Source organism: Astatotilapia calliptera, chromosome 22, assembly GCF_900246225.1.
Source record: "Astatotilapia calliptera chromosome 22, fAstCal1.2, whole genome shotgun sequence".
NCBI classification, from domain to species: domain Eukaryota; kingdom Metazoa; phylum Chordata; class Actinopteri; order Cichliformes; family Cichlidae; genus Astatotilapia; species Astatotilapia calliptera.
This window is the reverse complement of record NC_039322.1, coordinates 19,953,595-19,977,033: the sequence shown is the minus strand read 5'-3', so window position 1 is coordinate 19,977,033 and position 23,439 is coordinate 19,953,595. Positions and strand designations below refer to the sequence as shown.

The following is a 23,439-nucleotide window of genomic DNA, read 5'->3' as shown; positions in this document are numbered from 1 at the left end:
GAAAGTTTTTCTTTGTTTTGGGTTTTTTATGCATTTGGAAGAAGAGGGGGAAATAGACAATGGAGCGTGAAAAAGACACTGGCTGAGACAGACATGGAAGGAACAGCAGGTGTGCGACCTGCAAATTACAGGAATGTAATGCACAGTGTAATGTTTCATTTGGTGAGAGCTCTGGGGATTGTATGATAAAGGGGCACAGAGGTGATTAAGGCTGTGGATTTGTGTAATGATTTTCCTCCTTCAGTTACAGGGTGTGAGAGGATTACCACTGTTAGAATGGGTGCGAGAGTATGTGCATGCATATACTGTATGAATGTGTACAGAATGCTCCCACTAATAACCGACACACAGTTTGTTGATACAGCACAGAAACTTAATCTCATTATCCCATACAATGACTGACTCGACTTTTAAGACAAACTGTACATGTGTAACCTTGGTTGCCATGGTGTGTGTCAGTGGTTACTGTGGCAACTGTAGAGTGACTTTCTTTTTGGTTATGTAACTGCTGCTCTAGCAGCATTTTCAGAGGCCCACATGAATTTCGTCAAAAAAGTGGTGAGGTCTTTTCCATCCATCTCCCCACTTCCTGACCAATTTTTACCACACTCCATCTCCATCTTTCATCATTCCGCCTCTCACAGCTCCATCTCACTTTCAACTTTCCAAATCACCCCCTCACCTTGTGCCCCTCTAACACCCTCATCTGTCTGCCACAGTGTATTTCTCAACCTCCCCTTCTAGTCCCCTTATCTGTCCACATCCCCCTTCTCTCTCATTCTCTCATCATATTTGCCATCCATCTTTTCTTCTCCCTGCTGTGCAGTGCTGTCCGATTCTACTTCCCTACTTTCTCTCTTCCCTCTCTCTTCCCTCTCGCTGACTCTCCACTGCTTCCTCATGCTCTGTTCCCCATCATAGGAATTGTTGTCGTGACTTAAATAGCTCTGGGGTTGCTTGCAGTGACGGCACAAGGCTGACAACGAGCTGCTCCCGGTGTGTGTGTATGTTTAAAATCCCCAAAACTGGGACAAAACAGTGTGCGGACAAGGTAGCAAAAACACACACTCACCTCTTCTCAAATATACCATCTGTTTAAGGCAGGGGTGCGCAATTCATTTTCCCAAGGGGCTACACGAGAAACTGGGACTGTTGTGGAGGATTGCACCAACAAACTGAACTGATGGTAAGGGCTAATACTGCAATTAGGCAATGAAACACTGGAACAGTCAACATTTTTTCACTATTTTATCAGCATTCACATTTTTCCAGCTAGCCACAGTCTATCCAAGCATGCAGTCACCTCCACAAAGAAATCACTCCCTGTCATAGACCTTTTCACTGAGGGCATTGCTGCCAGTTCCGCCGTAATCTCAAAAGTTTTAGTTAGTCCACAAACAAAGATGTGCATTACAGATATCACAGCTCTCATCCAGAGCCAAGTGTAAAAAGTCAAACTGGATCAGTTTATTTTTCAAATGAAGCTCCAGATTTCCCTCAGTGTTCCCAATCTGTCTTGTTAGGTTTCACCAACAGAGGCGTGCATTCCACCAAACAGTCTTTGATCCCCATCAGAGAGTGGCTTAATGTCACAAAGCTGCTCCATCCCTGGTTGAGCAAAGCGTGGTCAAAAGCTTCTTATACTTTTCACCTTTGAAAGCTAATTTCCCATTGTCTACACACCTTTGGTCAGGTACAACCAAAGGACTGAAACAGATCTGTGGGCTGTATAATGCCAGGGGCTGGTTTAAGAATTGGTGGTGAAAGACTTCACTTTCAGCTTTGCCTCATCTGACCCATCAAAAAATACATTGATCAACTGTAGTAAACCCAACCTGTTTTCTCTTTGCTTATACCAATGCTTTCACAGTCCCGAGGTCATCTGTTGTTTAACTTTTGGATTCCTGTGACCATTATTATTAAAGTCCTGCTGAACTTTGGTTTTGTGATATTTTAAAATTCAGACTCATTTTTGTTCTTGTGTTGTTTTGTGACATATTGAACTTCGGTTGCTGTTTTGATTTTATTTTTCTGCTTCCCCAGCGTTTCCATGTTGCGTTCCTTCGATCTCATTTATGTGTTTGTGTCCTTCACCCCGACTGTTTAGTGTCCAAATGTCGTCTGTCTTTTAATATTTCCCTGTTTTACTTTGTAGAATAATTTGTGGTGTCTGTGGTGTCTCCTTCTACTTTTCCTTTGTGCTAACTATTTTCACCTACTGTTGATGTCTTCATTTAGTCTTCCAAGTAAATATAGCCCTCTGGTTCTTCATTTCCCTGTCAGATTGTCTGCTATTTATTTTGGACTTTCCTTTCTCTGCTCTGTTTTACTTTGTCTGCCTTTGTGTTCTGGATTTGGGTCTCGTCTCCACCACAAATCTTGACAAAATCGACCAACATGATCATTTGACATGGAGCTCCTATAGTGTAAAGCCATGTTTTAAAGCCCCACAGTGTTAAGAATTTAAGTTTCCTTATCCGCTGCTGGTTTATGTTCTCTTTGTTTAAGTTTGTTTATGTTTAAGCCCATAAAACAACTCCGTGTACATGAGACATGCTAGTGCCTCTGTGAGGCTATGCATATTGAATGAAAATGCAAACATGATTGCTGAGATATTTAATATGGACCAGAGTTCAACCAATCCAGTGACCAACCAGAATTTCTATTCCAAGAGCCACACTCCTATGTTCACTAAAACCTGTTTATTAAGGTGAGGAAAACAGTCGTTATTTGCATAATTACGAAGAGCACTTTTCCGTAAAATTTATACCACTGGTTATTTTGTGTGTTTGTCTAAATTCTGTATGTGAGTAAATAGCAAACCAGTTGAAAACAGTCTTTTTAGTATTTTGGTTTTACTATTTACACTAGAAAGTTTAATTGATCACAAATCATTTGCAAATCTTTTGCTCACCACCTTCACTTAACTTTAATTACATAAGTAGTCTCTGTAACCACATGTGTCTTGCTTCTTCTTGCACTTTTTGTTCTTTTCCTGACCTCTTTCCTCTTCTGCCTTCCTGCTCTATCTTTCTTTGTCACTGCCTTTTCTCCTCCCTCTATCCTCTGTGTACCTGTGGGGTTTCACCAGCAGCTGTCATGCAGCAATGTGAGCATGAGGCAAAATGATCTATTGGCTTCCACACTGGAGCAATTAGCCAAAAGAAAATTTAAATGGAGAACACAGAACAACTTGAGGTTATGAAGAGGGTACGACAGAAGGTAAAAGATGCAGAGAAGAAGTAAGAAGGAAAGATGATTGAATTTTAGTTTAGCAGAGATTCAGGGTGCAGAGGAAAGATAAAGTAAACTTAGATAGTTTGTACTTTTTTAGAGGCAGTAAAGAAGGTGGACGTGTGCAGAAATGCAGGGAATAAGCAGATTGGGGTAAGAGGAAGGTGTGATGGAATTCCAAGGCTGGAGAGGAGATGAAGAGTAATTAGGTAGAGAGAGCCAAAAATGGTAGGAGGGACATCATGAAGAGTTGGAGGGCAGAGGAAGGAGAGAGCAAAGGTTGATAGTGGAGTAAAGTTGGAGTGATTGAGAAAGTGGAGGAGCAAGAAAAGGAAGTAAAAGTCTGAAATTTAGGAGGGTAAGAAAAGTATAAAGAAATTTAGTTGAAAAAACAGATTTATTTCATTATTTATTATTTTTTAAAGGTTGAAATTAGTTTTGTGGTGATTACAAACAAGTGTCCAGTTATTACAGTAGTAGATGCAAAATCTATTTGACTGTTTCCAAGTGTAGAATTTGTGATGTTCTTTCTTTTTTGAATTCTTGGTGATAATTAGTCTCTATTTTAATGTTCATGGGCTACTGCTCTTCCTTTTTCAAATGTTTGTTTTACTAATTGTATTACCATGATTATTTTTTGTGAAACATCTTGTAACATGTCTGTGAAGGTTCTCAGTCATCCAGGTCATCGTAGTCAAAGGAGCTTGCAAAGAAAAGCGTCTGGACTTCTTTAAGTTGCTTGAAGACGTTTCACCTCTCATCCGAGAAGCTTCTTCAGTTCTAAGGTCAAATGGTGGAGAGTCCCAGATATAAACCTAGTGGCAGTAACCCCCCACAGAGGGACAAAAGGACCCCCTGATGATCCTCTAATCGCCTGAGCCAAGGTGTGAAACTGGGCGTGGGTCCCAATCAGCCAGAGTTTCGGGTGAGCTCATTGTGAAACCTGGCCCCACCTTATCATGCGAATTCCTGAGGTCAGCTAGCCCAGGATGTGAGTGGGCGTTAAGGCGTCTGGGAAGGGATCTCAAAACTGGATTATAGATGGCAGAGAGTTGGTGTCGTAAACCACCGCCTCTGTTCAAAGATGGTCGCTCACAGTGGACATAAATGGCTTCTTTCACTCCTCTTTCAAACCATCTGTCCTCTCTGTCCAAAATGTGAACATTGGCATCCTCGAAAGAGTGTCCTTTATCCTTAAGATGCAGATGGACTGCTGAGGCTTGTCCTGTGGAGGTGGCTCTTCTGTGTTGTGCCATGCGCTTGTGAAGTGGCTGTTTGGTCTCTCCAATGTAGAGGTCTGAGCATTCCTCGCTGCACTGTACAGCATACACCACATTGTTAAGTTTGTGTTTTGGCGTTTTGTCTTTCGGGTGAACCAGTTTCTGTCTGAGCGTGTTGCTGGGTCTGAAATACACTGGGATGTCATGCTTGGAGAAAACTCTCCTGAGTTTCTCTGATACACCGGCTACATAGGGGATGACAATGTTGTTGCGTCTGTCCTTCTTATCCTCCCTCGCTGGTGTCTGGTCTTCTTTTCTGTGCCTCTTTGCTGACTTTAAAGTCAGCACTCACATCCTGGGCCAGCTGACCTCAGGAATTCGCATGATAAGGTGGGGCCAGGTTTCACAATGAGCTCACCCGAAACTCTGGCTGATTGGGACCCACGCCCAGTTTCACACCTTGGCTCAGGCGATTAGAGGATCATCAGGGGTCCTTTTGTCCCTCTGTGGGGGGTTACTCCCACTAGGTTAATATCTGGGACTCTCCACCATTTGACCTTAGAACTGAAGAAGCTTCTCGGATGAGAGGTGAAACGTCTTCAAGCAACTTAAAGAAGTCCAGACGCTTTTCTTTGCAAGCTCCTTTGACAACATCTTGTAACATTTTTTTGAAATGCACTATATAAATAAAGTTTCTAATAACCACAACAAAAACAACAAAAATAATAATATTTAGTAGTGGTGGTCGTACTAATGGTAGCACACTTTCATGTAAAGCACTCTATACACTGTACTTAATTACATTACACACAAATTCAAGTGTAAAAGTTAAAAACTGTGACTAAAGCTGTTCTCTTAGCTCCTGCATTTTTGCAAATATTTACAACTGCTGGACCCTCTCACCACACATCTATCTTCTACACAAAAACATGATGATCTAGTTGTTTGTTTGACCTTCCCTTTTTCTCGTGTATCCATTATAATAAGTAAAATTTTATTTCTATAGCACCTTTAAAGATAAACATCACACAAATGCTTCACAACAAAATGCCAGAGGATAAAAACAAAGGTTAAAAAGTCTAAAAATATGACTTTTTAGTTGTTTAGTCCATGGATTTCAAGCTTACAGGGAGATTTCCAGAGTCTGGGGCGCACTGTTGCAAAAGCTCTTGAGACTTAAAATCGATATATAACTGAATGTCATCTGCATAGCAGTGATAACAGATGTCCTTAAAGGTGCTCGCAGTGTGCTGAAGAAAGAGCAGAAATAACTGAAATAACCAAAATAATAAGGGCCCCTAAAATGAACCTTGTGGCACATCATAGGTAAGCAAAGTAAAAGAGGACTGGTACTAAACACTGGTACTAAAAGGCAGCCAGGGAAAAGAATGGTTCAGATAGATGTGATGCAAACCACTCTAAAGCAGCAGACCCAGCAATAAATAATAATTGATGACTAAGAAGTGTGCAGCTATATGCACTTACAACTTGGACCATTATGGGTAGCTTATTGGGCCACTTCTTATAGCCTAACTTGTTGGTATGACTGCTCTTATGTGTTCAAAATAGCAAGTGTAAGTTTGAAGTATGTGTTCTGAGACACAATTATAAGGTGTTTTTAGTCCAGGTCCTTTCTATAGATAACCCAATAGGTTAGGTTAGGTGCATGTCAGAAGTCAGACACAGTCAGACCAGAAATTAACTGGTCGTTAACCTACTAGTTGCATACTGCAAAGCACATGTGAAGTTCAGTTGCACCCATGGAAAAATAGCCCAGGTGATTTTCTGGTGAATTCACAGTGATGAGTGAGTGTCATGTGTCCTGCTTCTCGAACACCAGGCAGCTGCCTAGACAAAACCAAATAGAGAATTTCCAGTAGTGAGAATTTGTCTGAAGCTATTCCCTGCTGTGAGCTGCATGTAAGAAGAAAACTTCATTGCCCTGACCTGATTTTGTTGTGCGAAAGCAACTATAGGCTAAATATAGTTCTTAACATATTGAATTTAACACAGGGCATGAAAGGAGAGTAGAGTTTAATGTACATGCTTAGCTTAATGTTTGCTTTGTTCTAGAGTATGTTCATATTATGTGTTTGATCCTGAGGGGAGGGGAGACAAGGTCATGCCAGGTAAAACAAGTTACCTAAGATGACCTTGTCTCCCCACCATGTGACGCAGTACAAGTATACTGTATGTGCAGACAATATATTGCATACCTGTCAATTCTAAGCAAACAAATTAATCTGCTGTCAAACACAGTAGAGTTTTTTGTCAACACCAACCTCCTGTGCTCTGAGAGCTGCCACGAGATAGGCTGCGGGCCTTTCCTCAGGACTCACGAATCTCAATCTCCAACAGTCTTGACTGCCTCCCTTTTTCATACCCTCAGCCTCAGGGGCCTCACGCCTGACAGCCAGTCCCAGTGCTAAGACCCACTCTGACCATCTGTCTGGGCCATTCAGGCCAAATACTGCTGCTGACGTAGACACGTTCATATGTGTTTTTCTTTTTCACATATTGGGATCACTGTCAATTAGACTTTTCTGTATGCTAATGAATCCAAAACATTGTTACATTTTGTTTTCCTAGTCATGCTTACCACAGCTCTTGGTAAAAAACCAAAACATTTCAATTTTTCTGTCAATGCAAATGAATTATGTAAGTTTTTGTAAATTACTTGTTTTCCTGTATTGGTATTCAAATAGCCAGAAAGTATTTTAAGACAGATTAAAGAATAGATTATACTCTGTTTTGGACACAGACAACTAGAGACATGATGGTCATATAGTCATTGCTATTATTCTTTGAACTCTTTATTCTTTGAATTTACATCAAACAGACCCAAGCAGACTTGTGGACTTGGAAAGGCTAAAGACTATTTTTGTTTTTATTGGTTATTACAGTTCAAATTGCCACCAAAACTACACTCACCAGCTACTTCATTAGGTACATCTATTCAACTACTTGGAAAGTTCACATATCTAATCAGCCAATCACACAGCAGCAACTCAGTGTATTTAGGCATGGTAAAGAGAACCTGCTGGAGTTCAAACCAAGAATTAGAATGAGGAAGAAAGTTGATTTATGCAACTTTCAACGTGGGATTGTGCTTTGTAGCACATTCGATCAGAACTTGGCATAAACACCATTAAACCGTGGGTAAAACCTAGTACTAGTAAGGTGTAGCTAATAAAGAGGCTAGTGAGTGTCCAAAACAGTTTCCTGTTACTGTTCTGTTTTCCCACATCTTAGCCAATATTAAACAATAAGTAATAGCGATGATGGAAATAGTACTAAAGCTTTAATAAGCAAGTGTGTTTCTGTTATTAAATAACCTAAAAGCATCGGGTATAATGACATTTATGTTTTTTTTATAGTGAGCACTGTCAGAGTGCTGAAGCAACTATTGATTTCTTGATGGGATTCGAGAAAAGGAACAAGCTGCTCGTTCCTCTTGTGTCACATACAAGATTTTTGTTCCCTGTAGTTGAATTCCCAGTTCAGATCTAAGGTGTCTGCTTTCAACAAACCCTGACATAAAACATAAAACTATTAATTACCTGGAATGAAGAAAAAAAAGATTTACTGATGCAGAAAATTGATTTTTGCAATGAAACATAATTGAACAAGTCACTTTGCAGGATGTGTCAGCCAGTGATTATAAACAAGCTCGTGTCACTTTGTGGGTTTGTGTTTGGTGTATCGAGTAAAGTGCTTGCAGCTCATTTATTTGCTCTGATTATACAAATGTCTCAAAATTTGTGTGGGTTCTGTATAATTTCTCAATACCAAATGAAGCCATGCATGTATCTGTATTCTTACTTCATCGTGTAATTCATGGACAAGGATTTGCTGGTTTGACTGCTTATCAAATTACAGCAGTGGACACGCAAATACATAGACCTATAGACACTCACGCACTATAGAAACCGTCAAAGCAGCATAGTCAACTGTCGTGTATAATGGGCATTGTACTGTAAACAGTAGCTGTCTGTCAGCACAGCTCAGCATCATTCTGCACAATCCTGCCACTGTGGGTGTTTGTTTGCACACATGGGTGTATGTTTGTGTGCCTTAATAGATGGATTCAGGTAGAAACAGCTGGTCCACTTCAACTGGGTATTTAGAGTTAGACACAAATGGGCTAATTAATTGTGATAGACTTCAGCACAGTGATTCTTTTTTTCACTGTCATCACGTCACGTCTCCCTTAGTGATCCCCTTCTCCAGATTTTTCTCTCACTCTTTACCAAAATTTCTCCTGAGCCCATGGCCTATCTTTAACACGACTCTCACTAAGAGTATTACAAATGAGAAATCAGTGTTTATTAAAGCCAGGGACTTTCAAGGAGTTTCATAGGCATATTTCTTTCTACACAGAAATCACTAATTTATTTAGTTAAATAACCTTTATTTTACCCACACAGGCCTTTATGTGTCTAAGCTAAAAAAACAACAAAACAAAACCCCCATCCTATCAGAATTAGTTTTTCTGTGTTAAAATATCACTGCAGTGGCTAAGTGAGAGCAAGTCATTGAAACAGCTAGAGAGGCACTCCTTGACCAGTTGAAAACGATTCCATTTATACTGTTTGAAGTTTCAGAAGTTGGTGGTGATAAAAGCATTTTGGTGTCCCAGTGCTGGCAGTACAGTTTCCACAGATGAGCAGGCCAAATTTCTGTTCATAATGTTCAGCTTTCCAGAAAAAAAGAAATGATGATAGCTAGTTTCTCATTTCAATATGGATGAGATGGCAGTGTGCAATATGAAAGATGTCTCATATTAGGCATTTGGGCCGGTAAAAATAATAATAAATTGACACCCATTTGCGGTTTTCCTTCTGGCTTTCTGAAGCATGCTGGCATCTGTTAGCAAATTTGGGGTTTGTACACAGACTGTATAAAAAAGACAGCCATACCCACCGTGATGTCATCCACTGGCTTCTGGGCTGCACATTCTGACATCCTTGATGTTAGTGTCTTGACCATTTCCATGTTAGCTTTGGAAACTATGTGGACAAAAGTATGAAGCCACACCTCTTAATTTTTCAGATCAGGTGCAATCGGCCTTTGCAAGCTTTCATTCTAAAGAGCTCACTGAATTTGAGCATGATACTGTAATAGGATGCCAGTGTTGACACTTTGTGTGTGAAATTTGATTATTTGTCAAATTTGTTCCATGTTAACTGTAAGCTGTGTTGTTTTTAAGAATCAGCAACTCTGCCACATAAAATTACAGTGTGGATTCGCTGAGTTCTGAGGTGCATAGTGCATAAAGGTCTGCAACGCTAAGTAACTGCAGAGATCCAAACCTCCTCTGCCATTAACATCAGCACAGAGACTGTGCACTGGAAGCTTCATGGCATGAGTTTCGATGGCCAAACGATTCCTGTAGCCATAAAATGTAGAAGGCCAAGTACTTTTGTCCATATAGCACATAGATGAGAGGATAGAGCACCAAATTATCAGCTAATGCTACCAACCATGGCTAGTAAGCTGCACCCATAAACTGTACTAGTGTACATAGATATCTGCTAAACAGTGCAAAGTAACAGACTCATCAAAGAGCAGAATTTCATTCACAAAAAAACTGAAGCACAAATTTCCTTGTCAGTCATTTTTCAGATAATTCCATTAAAATACTTCAGGAGGCCCCCAAAGGTACAAGCAGTTTTAGAAATAAATTAATTGTCAGGACCCAAAGCAGTCAGTGCAACCACACCCCTAATTATAGGCTTTAACCAAATGGATGAGTTATTTAAAACAAAAAAAGTTCACTAAATTGTACTGTTGTTATAAAACGGGGAAGAATAAAGGCCAAACTGCTTTTTGTACCAGCCTGTAAACATGCTTTTAATACTCTTGAATTCGTCGTAGGAATCTGTTGGGACAGACTCGCCTTTGGAATGAGCTTCAAGTGGCCATTAGAGACACTTTTGCATTGGCCTCATTTTTCAGCAATAAAGGCTGTCTCTTAGTTTCCTTAGTGCTTTGGTTCATCAATGGGTTTTTTTCAGACATACAGAACTACTGTTTTCTGTGAAAATGCTCTTAAAACCAATTGTACACTACTACCCAAGCACCAAGGTAAAGAGGAGAAAAAGAAGAAATGTTAGTAACAATGGTGAATTTAGATGGTGTATTTTTTTGGTTGCTAGGAGATTGGTTCTGGGACCTGAAGGGCCTCTTGAAGCAGCAAAATAAAGAAGAATTAAAATGAAATTTGCTCTTAGAGTTCTGTTTTATATCTGTTTTCGGTCACTGGCCAAATGTAACAGTTTACTCCTTTTCTTTGGAAAGGAGCTATGAATTGAACTAAGCTATCCTGAGCTCTCCATTTATTTCTCCTTTTTAGCAGAAACCTCATAAAAGGCATTCATTATTTCCAGGTAAATAGAAAAAAAGAAACAAAACAAAATTCTACCATAACCTTGATAATAGTCTTTTCTATCTTTTCTTTCTCTTGCAGACAGCAACTTCATCCTGGCCAATGCTCAGGTGTCGAAGGGGTTTCCCATTGTGTACTGCTCCGATGGCTTCTGTGAGCTCACAGGCTTCTCTCGGGCAGAGGTCATGCAGAAGAGCTGCGCCTGTAAGTTCCTGTATGGTCCTGAGACAAGCGAAAGCATCATCCTCAGCATCGACGAGGCTTTGGAGGAGCGCAAAGAGTTTAAGGATGAGATCATGTTCTACAAAAAGACAGGTCAGTCAAATGTCACTTTCCTAGCTGTAGTATTTGAGTTGCATGCTCAATTATTGTTGGCTCCCTTCATTTATCATTTGTTTTCAGCTCATGCCGAGTCGCTTCACAACGCAGTGCAGAGTCTGAGCCTTTATTTACCATTTGCCAATTAGGTTGTGGAATCATAGATGGTAGGCAGGCTCAGAAAGCTATTAGATACTGCACCATGGGGTACTTTGTCTTTCAGATTTCCACGAATGGATGGCAGTTGTGTGTGGCTATTTCTGAGGAAGGTCAATTTAACCTGGCGTAGATGGGCCAGTCGATAGATGAAGCAATGGCAGAAGGCATGGATGTATTACTTCTTTTATTGAGCCATTCTCATTAAATGGTGATTAAACAAAGCCACCAGTCGGGAATGTCCTACAGTTATTATTTAATTCTGAGACATATTAAACTTTAATAGCTGTCTGCTAGTGACTCCTTAACCCCGTCTCCTTCAATTAAACCGAGACCAGAAACTAGCTGTGGTGCAGTATGGTTCGGTGTGTGATTCGCTGATTAGCGAGCCGGCCAATGAACAAAATGGAGTCAAAATAATGAGATCGTCAGGGTGCCAGCAGTTACACACTTGCTGTGATACAAGCTGAGATGGTGCTATGTACCCCTGCATTTAAGAGTTTTTGTTATTTCTTATTGTTTGGGTTTTTTTTTAACAGATCCAGTTGTGAATCTACAAAATAATTAGAAAAACACGTTTCCACCCAGACAGCCAAATGTTGTATTTTTTAGTGAATACCTCAGCAGTTCCTCTGTCACAATCCAGGAGGAAAGTTATTCATTTTATCAGTTTAGTGTCTCTCTTTCACTTCACATTAGGGCTCATTCGTGAGTTTCCAACTGAGCCTTCAACATGACACATTTGATAAAGTCTGTGGAAACAAAAGAAATCTGTTCTTGTGCAACTGGGCAAAGTCTCTTCCTTGATAATCTGACTGGATTGCTTTATTTTTCACTTTCGGTTGTGGAGATTTCTGTTTTGTTTTGTCCAAACAGATCAGTGGTGAGCAATGAACCTGCCTCGACATTATTTTCTGTTGGCACGGAGATGGAGCCTGCAACAGCTGCTAGAACCGCAAGTTCCAGCAGCTGTTAATGTTTTTAAATCGATCAAATGAGCTTGTCACTTTACGAGCTGTTGTTTCTAAACATTGATTCAAACAAACAGTGTTGGTTCAATGTCTCTAAAGCTGCCATCAATTTACACAGCACTGGGCTCAGCCAGTCTATACTGTAGATGAGGTTACAGCTGAGAGGACCATCATATTACTTTCAATTCAATTCAGTTCCATTTTTTTTTATAGTGCCAATTCATGACAACTCCTCAAGACACTATATTGAAAGATAAAGACCCAACAATAGTAGAAAGAAATGGTACGGCTCTGTGAGCAAGGACTTGGTGACAGTGGGAAGGAAAAACTCATTTTTAACAGGAAGAAACCGCGAGTAGAACCAGACTCCACCAACACTGGTTGGGTGTGAGAGGAAAGACAGAAAAATATTATAAATAACCAAATTATTGGATGCTAAATCATTATTTTCCATCTTGGTTTTACCGCACACATTTCTTCATCTCCAGAAGAGTAAAAGTCAGCAGTAGAAGTCCAACTTCTCCTTTGACTGATGTTGTACTACCTACATGTTCTGTCACATCTCGAGTCCTGCCCAGAAGGTTATTGTAGTTGGTTAAAAGTAAACTAAAGACTAAAACGAGGTTTGAAAAAAGATTTTAATTAACCAAAAAGAGCTTTTTTTTCTACTTGCTTCCACTAGCTTCCACTTAGGATATGAGTGGAATATTCACCAGTGATGCTCCACCAGTCACAAAAATCTTAAAAACCTGGACATCTGCAGGAGCCCAAAAGGATATCGACTCAAAACTCACAACATTCATCAAATTCACATCAAAATCAATTAGGCAATACACAGCAGAATCAACCACAGAGGAGATTCTAAAGGCTTCCCGTGTAGATGGGTTGCTAATATAAAAGTCCAATTAGTATCTAGTCATGGGGTAATTGATGTTCCTGCACCCGTGCGTTTGGCAATAAGTAGAACTCAGGTGTGACTGCCTTACTACCTGCTTTGTTTTTTTTTTCACTGCTGTTTATAATAAAGTTTGCATGCACATGCAACATATTTACTGCACTTTAGTGCACGCCTAATAGAGGATGTTCAAAACACACAAATCTGTCTGATATTGCAGAGGACTTAGAAATTGAGAGATCTGCAAACACCATTGTGTGAACTGATCAAAAGCTGTTTGTGATTACGCTGTTTTGACAGCAGCTGTGAAGATGATTTGCCATGCTGCATGCTCTCTCAAAACGAGTAAAACAGAGATGGTGATTCGTGCACATGTCAGATTTTTTAGCATGTTTGCATGTGTTTATTTTTGATTGGCTTTTAAAGCAAATTCAGCAGGTCGTGCAGGGTATACACAGCTTTGCTAATAGCATCACAGATGTGATTTTCTACCCGCATCTTTGTTGTCTTTGCCACCATCTCCTTTTCTTTTCACTCAGCCCTTTTATTACATTTCATCTCTCTCTCTTTCTCTCATGGCAATGCCATTTGTTTCAGTCCCGGTCTTATTACCATCTCTACATTGTTCTTTTGTCACCGCTTTTTCTATGTCTCTGTTCCTTATCTTGCTGCTTCCTCCCCTGCCTCAGCCTTTTTGTGTTGCCTCATCCCTCTCGTTTTCGTCTGTCACAGCAGCGTCCCGAAAGTAAACGCGGCTGATTGACTCAGTTTGTCCTCCGTCTGTCTGCCTGAGAAAAGCCAACACTGCATGATCGCAATCAAGAAGGCTCTTTCTCTCACTGTGTACTTGATAGTGCTGCCTTGTCTTGCAGGCAGACAGATATTCGCACGTACACACGGGGAGACGAAAAATACTGAGATTTAGTTATCATGAGGTGAGGGGGATTTAGTGAGTGGGAGAGATGGGAGGGAACTCCATGGGAAATCCCTCTTGATCAACAACTCATTTCTAATTACTGAGCAGAAAAGCAGTAAAGGTAGAGCAAAGATCTCTACTGTCACAGTGACATTGTGTGCTAAAAAAAGACGAATCCTTTTAAAGAACTAAAATGTTCACCTACCTACCTAGATTAGGTTTATTTAAATATTGTCCTTATTATTTACTGCCAGCCATGCACAATCCCCCAGCTTGATGTGGATTAGGTATAATTTGATGTGATTAAATAATTAACATAAAGAAGACTTCCAGACGGTCCTTAAGGAACACAAACTCGCTTTTAGATACAGCCCTGACTTGATCACTTTTTAAGCTGATGGAGTAAACTCATAAGCAGACAACTGCACATATGCAGATCCAGAGGACACGAAACACGATTTAGTTTCATTTCAAATTTTCAGTCCATCCAAGCCCAATATTTGCTCTTCTTCTCAATCTGCTGTAGTCTCATCAAAATTCTGTGAAAAACATCTGTCCCTTAGCTACTGAATGCTCCACTGTGCTCACTAGCATGCTCCTAATTGTTTGCTGTTCGGTGCTCGGCAGGCAGCGTACAGTGGCTTTTAATGAGAGCTGTAAAAACAGTCCCAAAGTTTTGATCTGTGGAACCAAAACAATGAACTAAAAAGAAATGTTCCACAAAGTTGAGGCAGACGGCAGGCTGGAGATAATTCCACAGTATGCATTTTGTTAACTTTTTGGCTCATCTACAGTACATACAAAAGGATACAATGTGGTCTACTTGTATTTTCTGGATGCACAAATCTGTCTCCTATGACACTTTCCTTTGGTAAATCAATCGTTTAACAAGTGCACAATAACCACAACGAGCACACTCATTCTGATCAGAAACATTGCCCACAATACTGACCTGTAGTCTCTTTGACAAGGAATCTATTTAGCAGGAGATGGGACCTCAGAGATGGGTTCATCTCTTGCTGTGCCTGGAGAAAAGTGGCTTGATCTATTTAAAGTCTCTGCTTCCCCCGAGGGGCATCCAGCTGTAGACAGGCTCACTAATAAGTCTAAATCTTTGGAACTGTTGCTTTTGCATAAACACACCGGTATACGCACAAACTGTAAATCTTGTGTGTGTTTTCCCCTTTCAGCTGTGTTGTTCTGGTGCCTGCTGGACATTGTGCCAATTAAGAACGAAAAAGGCGACGTGGTGCTCTTTCTGGCTTCATTTAAGGACATCACTGACACTAAAGTCAAAGCCATCCAAGAAGACAAGAGGGAAGGTCTGTATGTGTATTTATGTACAGGAAGTTATGTCCTCTAAAGAGAGGTGACCAGAATCCCCAAATATTTAATCTTCATTTTGCATGTGGATTTTTATAATGTAAGCAGCCACAGCTTATCCATCGGATTCAATAGTTAAACTGGTGTTTCATGATGTAGACAAAAACAATCCCCTTAAGCTGTTGCATAAAATATGTGTTGAAGCTGAGTGTATTTGATCTCTCCAATGGAAAGTAGTAAGGTCCCCTTATACTGTTATTCATCTTTCTTTACTGCATACTGTACAAGTTAGGTTTGTGGGGCAAAAGGTTGTAGTGCAAACTAAAGACCAAGAGTTAATATAACATCCATCCATCCATTCAATTCAGCGTCAGGGAGCTAGAGCCTATCCCAGCGGTCAAATTATAATTGCAAGTTTACCACAGAGAATGCACACAAGCATGAGGAAGAACATACAAACCCTAAAAAGGTCCCACATGTCCAGTGGATTCAAATACAAGACCTTGCTGTGAGGCAACAGTGCTAACCACTGTATCAGTCCCTGTCTTTAAATAAATTATGTATAAAGCCTTTACTTGCATTTCAAGACAATAGATCGGTTTTTGTTTTTATTTTTTTAATCTAAAACCAGTCTTTGTTCAGGTGCTTTGGTCAGGATTAGCATGTTCTGTCTGATAGGGAATTTAAAAATGAACTTCAATCAATGTTTCCAGCTTTTGTGATTTTCATCAATACATAAAGAAGCTAAGCTAAAGCCAGAGTCAATGTGTGTGAATCTATGTGCTTGTGAAGTAAGCAAACTCACGTTTCTCATCTCAGACCTTCCTCTTCTGGATTTGCCTAATTACTCTGTAAATAAGGCGGAACTGGAAGCAGAAAGCAAAGTTATTTTTGCCCATATAATGAAATGCTTTTCATAGAAAAGGAAAGAGGCTGATGCTGCATGCCTCTGACACAGACAAACAGCACAGTATAATGGGTTTGAGACCCACTATTAATCATGTGTGTCTTCCTGTGAACTAAGGCAAATGGTAAATGGACTGGTTCTTACATAGTGCTTTTCTACTAGACCTGAGCACTCAAAGTGCTTTATAAAAATTGTCTGATTCACCCATTCATATAAGCACTTTTTTCTATGGTTAATGGCTCTCCAACAGTCACACCCATTCACACTCCCATGGATGATTTGGAGATCAACTTAGGCCATCTAGTATTTTTACCAAAGGATATTTGGCATGCAGACTGGATCGAACCACTGATCTTCCGTTTAGTGATGACCTGAACTTTATGCTTTAACCAAAAACCCAAACAGCCACTACATAAAGATATGACACAACATAGAAGAGCGAGCTCGACAGGACAACACTGTACAAGTGCACCTAAAGGGTAAAGGTCACTCTTCTTTCTTCCGTTCACAAGCACCTTACCCAAATCACAAATCATGTTTCAAGTAACCTCATTAGGTTAGATGATAGGGTGGGGCAAGGTCTGACAGTGGTTTCACCCAAAACCTCTGGTGGTAATGACCCACACCTTTTTTCACACCTTATTTCATGATTAATATTGGTCAACAACCACTTCTCGAGGGACAACTCACCAGGGTTTAAATACGTGGGACCCTCCACCTTTTGCTTTTAGAGCTGAAGAAGCCTCTTGAATGAGAGGTGAAGAGTCTTCAAAAACTTTCAAGCTTAAGACGAGACTCTTGCGTATCTTGTCGATCTCCTGTCATTCCTTTGTTTGTTCTCTTCTTTTATGACAAACATTTTCACCTTTGGCAAAACGGCTTCTCACCTCTACTTGACTTTTTGCATCCTTGAGTACTTTTTTCACAACTGCATCCCTCCATGAGTTTCTCATCTATTCCATCTGATTTTACAATCTGTCCACGGCTTCCCCTACTTATGCACAACATCCACCCCTCCCTACCTGTGTGCCCCCTCTACCCACACAAGAATGGCTTTAAAAGTGGAGGGAAATTCATTAGATCTAAAAATAAGAATGTCTCTGCCTCTGTGCTCCTGCCGTGTCGCGTCCCCCAAGGCTGCACCGTGTTATGGATGAGCCCTGTCTTTTCTCCTTGTCTGTGGTCCACACGCGCACACACCCACAACACACACCAGAGAACTCATATACTTTCCAAAGGACACTCAGAAGCAGTTATCACTTCTATTCTGCAGCTTTGTTATCGTTGTTATCCCCTTTCAAGCCAATCTAGCCTTAGTCCTTTCCTGTGGGTGCGCAGCGGTGAGAATGAGGCCCAGAACCCAGCAGCAATAAAGTGCCTTCTCCCATTACCCAACTCCTCAGTCTGAACACATCACTCCTGCACTATCCTGCACTATCTACTTTATCTGCTACACACAGTCCCACACCAGTAGCAATTTACCACAGAAAATATACCTTACTGAACTGCCTCTTTGCCCCAGTGGCGACTTATCAAAGCTGAAAATTGCACTGTTTTGTTCGAGATGGTACTTACACAATAAGACATTATCAGTCAACGGGTTTGTCCAGTACAGCGGATGAAAGCATAATAAATGTTTTTTGACCAAACAAAAGGCCAAAGGACTGTAAATATCATTCACTATCTTTGCATTTCTGATCAAATAACACAGTTTGCTTAGAAATGAATTATTCCCACTGCTGCATATTCATGTTTTCCTATTCAAGGCAGAATATTATGTATTTCATCAAGTATAATGGCTGGTTCAGTCATCAGTTAACCTTGGGGGGTAAAGTGTTGTAGAGCGGTGTGTACTAATTTTTCCCTGTGTGCATTTCCAGAGCGACGGCGCGGCAGGGTGAAAACAGGCTCTCCTTTCAGCTCGGCTCGTCTGCGGAGCAGTACCGTACTTTACCACATCTCTGGGCACCTACACAGCAGAGAGAAGAGCAAGATTAAACTCAACAAGGTATCATCATATCATCAGCCTCTTCAAACAATGGGACAGGATGCACTGTGATGAAGGATTCATTTAAAAAGTGGATGGGGACAGATTGTGCAATTTGGGAATTAAGAAGATAACTGCTGTTAGTGAAGCACAATGGACACACTCAAGGGCTAGGAGCAAATATCTCTCACAAACAGTGAATTTACAACAATATGAATAGTTTGAGTAATTTCATTCCTGTATTAATAATGTGATTATTTATTTAACAAAAAATCAAGTCAAATGCAAAAGCAGTGTGGTAAAAAGAGGGTCTAATGTACTTGATTAACTGAATATTAGCAAGTGTGAGCACCTCTATGAAAGAAGAGGTTCTGGCAGTTTGTTGGTCTGCAGAATTCAGGTGTGTGTTGCATAATGCCAAGAAGGAAAGTCATCAGCAATGATCTTAGAGAAATTGTTGCTGCCTATGAGGCCGTTTCTAAACCATCTGAAGTCCATCATTCTACAGTGAAATAGATTCACAAGTAGAAAATATTCAAGACAATTGCCAGCATGATGTCCCATCACATCCACCCCGAGGTCAGACTGTGCAATGCTCAGAGTATTGCAAAAAGTCCAAGAGCTACATCTCAAAGTCTACATGTTAAAGTTAAAGACAATAGGAATAAGACAGAACAATGACAGCGTGTGTGGAAGAGCTGTCAGAAGAAACCCTCTTCTCACTAAACTGAACACTGCAGAAACAATGTGCTTTGGACAGATGAGACCAAAGCAGAGATATTTGGCAATAATGTGCAACACCACACTCGGTGAAAGCCAAACTCATACCAACCTTTAGCACAGTGATGGGGGGTAAAGACTAAGAAATTCAGCTACAGGAGCTGGATACTTTGGAGACCATGAACCCCTCTGTATACCAAAATATTTCAGAGTCATAAATGAGGACATTAGCAGTCAAACAGCTAACATTTGGCCCAAATTGGGACATGCAACAGGATGTTGAACAGAATTTCTGAAAAGAAAATTATCAAAGTGCTACAATGGCCCAGTACATCAACCTGATTGAAAGTTGGAACATTATGAGAGCTGTGCATTAATAAATGCTGTCAAACCTTCATGACCTGAATAATTAAAAGAAGGCGTGCTTTCTTTTTCGCTTGACTGTAGGTGGAAATAGGTGGATAAACTGGCTTTTTCCCCCTTATATTGTCCCATCCAGAATGTGTTTGGCGACCTACCTGCTCTGCCTGAGTATAAGGTAGCAGATGCCAAGAAATCCAAATTCATCTTACTACACTACAGCACATTCAAAGCAGGATGGGACTGGTTGATTCTGCTCGCCACGTTCTACGTTGCCGTGACGGTGCCCTATAATGTGTGCTTCATCGGTAACGATGACGACCTGACCCGCAGCACAACCGTCAGTGACATTGCCGTGGAGATATTGTTCATCATAGGTCGGTTGCTGTCTTAAAACTGTTTTATTGTCACTTGTAAATAATTGAGTCTTCATAATAAGCACCAAGCCTGTGTGTGTCTTTTTTCTTCAACTGCCAGACATCGTTTTCAATTTTCGTACCACTTATGTCAGCAAGTCAGGCCAGGTGGTCTTCGACGCACGACAGATATGCATCCACTACCTGACCACGTGGTTTATCATCGACTTGGTGGCCGCGTTACCCTTTGACCTGCTCTACGCCGTGAAAGTCAGCGTGGTGAGTAGCAACTGGCTCGATGCCTAACACCGCAACATAATTTGGTTTCCAGAGCTCTTTCAGTGTCTCTTTGGGATATTAATTACGTGCACTGAGCAAGCACTGACAAAACTATCACATCTGCATCATTAAAACTTTTTTTTCTGTTGCTTTAGTAAAATACATATCCCCCTAAAGAACAATTGAGAGGAGGAAGAAACAGAGATCTGGAGCAATTAGGTAGACTGTGTTGTCTTGTCCCCGGATGAATGATGTCACTGAGTTGAAGCATTGCACTTTAGGGAGGTTTTGATTGGTTGCTTATAGAACTTTTCGTTCTCTGGTCTCTAATTTAGAGAATGGGATGCTTTGACTGTGCTGAATATCACTGTTTGCTCACTCAGCTGCTGTAGAGTGGATCAAAAGCTCAATACGGAGTACTGGATGGATGCACACAAGCATCCAGTCTCAAATAGGTGCGTGTTTGACTAAATGCTCAGAACAGAACAGGTATTAAAGAGCAGGAAGAAAGTGTACAGATCTGTGTTATGAAAGGAGACGGTTAATAGAAGAATTCGGCCGCTGTTTGAAAAAAATCAGCAAAATGAAAAAAAATATTTACTTTCAAGGTAAGGAGGGAGGGAAAGGATGCGAGTAGTAAAAGGCTGCTGCAGGCAGTGGTACCGGTTTGATACAAGACTCTATTAATGGAAATACCACATGCTCAGTAGGCCAGGATTTGTGTGTAGGGGTACCAGGCCATGAGTTCCTCCATTTCCCCGCTGGGATCAGCAGGAATGGCTAGTAATTGAGGAACGTTCTGCGTGAAGTCTCCTCTAAGGACAGGAGCATTCATGCTGATGTCCCTTTTGAGAACAGAAGCCATCTTTCACCGAAATGAGCCATGGGGCCTCAGCGGTGTTCCTCTCTTTTGTTTCCCTGTTGTTTTTGTCATATGTCTCAGTCATTTCTGTTTTTAGTGTGTTTCGCATTCTATCTTGTGACTTTTCTGTTGTTTTGTGTCACTTGCACTTTCTTGCTCTTTTTCATAGTCTCTATAATGCTCTCATTTTCCCATGATCATTGCTCTGTGTATTATAAAATGCAGATAATGTTTGTACATATTTCACAAGTTTAGGAAACAGAAGGGGACAGAGGGAAAAGTATAGAATTAAGCAAAAGCAAGTCTATGATTCTGGGTGCTGTAATTTGTATGTATATATTGGGTGTCTATACACTGGTTATCGCTGAAAGTGTATATATGAAAAGGTTTCTGTGCATCATTTTGTTACCCGCAGATTGTCACAAAAACACATAATTTTACCCAAATTTTATAGCTGAATGCACAAAAAATGCAAAACATAACAGAGTTGGCAGACATAAAATAGTATTTTTGCACCAACAAAGTGATTCCCAAAGAAATGTGAACTTAAAACTGGAAGCGTATCTCGATATTGTCTGGAGTAAGTCATTAAAGCAGAGTGATCAAAAAACAAAAATAAAAATAACGATAAACAGTATTTGAAAGTTGTTTTCTTAAGGAAAAGGGGAAAATTTCAGCAAAGACCTGACACAGGACCTAAGAGATGCATCTGGTTCTTCAGCTGATCCAGCTACTGTTCACTGAAGCTTCATGAGAAATTGTGCCAGTGAAAGGGTGGCTGTCAGGAAGCCATTTTTAATGAAGGGAAACAGGTATGGTATTCAAAATTAAATTAAGAACTGGCCTGAAAATTAGTGGTAACAGGAGTGATGAATCCAATTTTGAAATTTTTGGTTCAAAAAGTCAATATGTACAGATGAGGTCAGGAGAGATGTATAACAGCAAGTGTCTACAGCCATCTGTAAAACATGGTGGAGGCTCTGTCATGGGTTTGGGCTGCATTTCAATCAGCAGTGTTGGAGAGCTTATCAACACTGATGAAATTATGAACACAGAAAAGTACCATCACATTTTGATCCTCTACACAGAGTTTCATTGGGAGCAGCTTCATTTTTCAGCATGACTGATTTTTGATATATATAGATTATATTATCATTTATGCTTGCACTTGTTTCACTGCATCGCACCTATTTTGCATTTTCCTACAAAATTAAAAAGATATGAGGGGTAGCTCAAGACTTTAGCACAATGCTGTACTCTTACTGTGATGGAATAAAGGAACAGAAGAAATATGTAATTAAATAATATAAAAAAAACCCACTGTTTATATGAACAGCAAGCTCCAGGCAGGTTACCAATACTCACCGATTAGTCCTTTTCCTTGGATATATTCCTTTTTATTGGGTGTTTTCAATACTCTTCCCTTTTTCTCTGTACTTTGGACCAGACCTCTATTTATCATCTCCAGTTGGTCCAAAATGCAGCTGTTCATCTGCTGACTAGTTCAAAACAGAAGGAGCGTATAACCCAGAGTTGGCCTCTCTACACTGGTTTCCTGTTCCTTACAGGATCCAATTTAAAACTTTACTCTTTCAGAGCCTTCTCTGTGACAGGTCCCAGACTCTGGAATAGTCTGCCTCTAAATATTAGATCTGCACAAACACTCGAACATTTTAAATCTTTACCGAAAACACATTTTTATCCACTGGCTTTTAGCACATGTTGGCCTGAACATTTTTTGTTTTAACAGCCCCATTAACATCATTGTTGTGCATTTTACTTATTTTAGTTGCCTTTTAGTTTACAAAGCACTTTGTCCAGCATGAGCTGTTGTAAATGTGCTTTATAAATAAACTTGACCTTGACCTTGAAATTTTGTGTGCATTTCCATGCACAACTGTACATTTTAGTTCCCACAGAAATTTTGCTTTTATCTGCTTGACTGAAATATTTTTTCAAGAAAATAACACAGGAGGTCCAAAAACGTGTCCTGAGCGGAAATTTGAATAGCATTTCTTCACTTGAAAATGTTTACCACCAATGTACATTTCATTCACTTCTTACTTCTTTCTTAAATGAAAAGTGTGCTGAGATTATCTGGCTTTTTACTGATATGAACATTTTTTTCAGCAGTACATAGTTGATGCAAACAGAAACCTCCGCTTGATTTAGCTGCTGTGAGTAGGTCTCCTGGGTCTGTATGGCTGGATGCCCTGTTGGCATTAGGGAACAATGTTATTCATGCTTATTGGGCCGATACCGTGGCATTAATAAAATAAATAAATAAATAAACATGCATGACTGGCCATGCTGTTGTGATAGGCGTGCAGGGCTAAAGGCGTGGCTACAGGGGGAGAAATAATGAGCATTTCTGCAACCTTATGGTCTCACGCGCACAAAAAGCAGAAGTAAGCAATCAGGCTGCAAAGCATATATATTTCACACCTGATAAGCAGAGGAAATGAAAATGTGAATGGCAGGGGTGAGATGGAAGTGACAGGAGGAAAAGTTAAAGGAAAAAGTAGCAGGTGGTGCACATATGCATTG

The 23,439-nt window shown here is 40.3% G+C and overlaps 1 protein-coding gene across 1 annotated transcript in view; it reads left to right on the top strand.

Annotated features, from left to right (window-relative positions):
- Positions 1 to 23,439, top strand: part of kcnh8 (potassium voltage-gated channel, subfamily H (eag-related), member 8) — a 57,426-nt gene that overhangs the window by 9,809 nt on the left and 24,178 nt on the right. Inside the window, exons 2-6 of the mRNA XM_026157047.1 lie at positions 10,924 to 11,157; positions 15,289 to 15,420; positions 18,209 to 18,336; positions 19,535 to 19,772; positions 19,873 to 20,030. Of these exons, the coding sequence (XP_026012832.1) occupies positions 10,924 to 11,157; positions 15,289 to 15,420; positions 18,209 to 18,336; positions 19,535 to 19,772; positions 19,873 to 20,030 (890 nt within the window). The remainder of the gene's footprint in view (positions 1 to 10,923; positions 11,158 to 15,288; positions 15,421 to 18,208; positions 18,337 to 19,534; positions 19,773 to 19,872; positions 20,031 to 23,439) is intronic.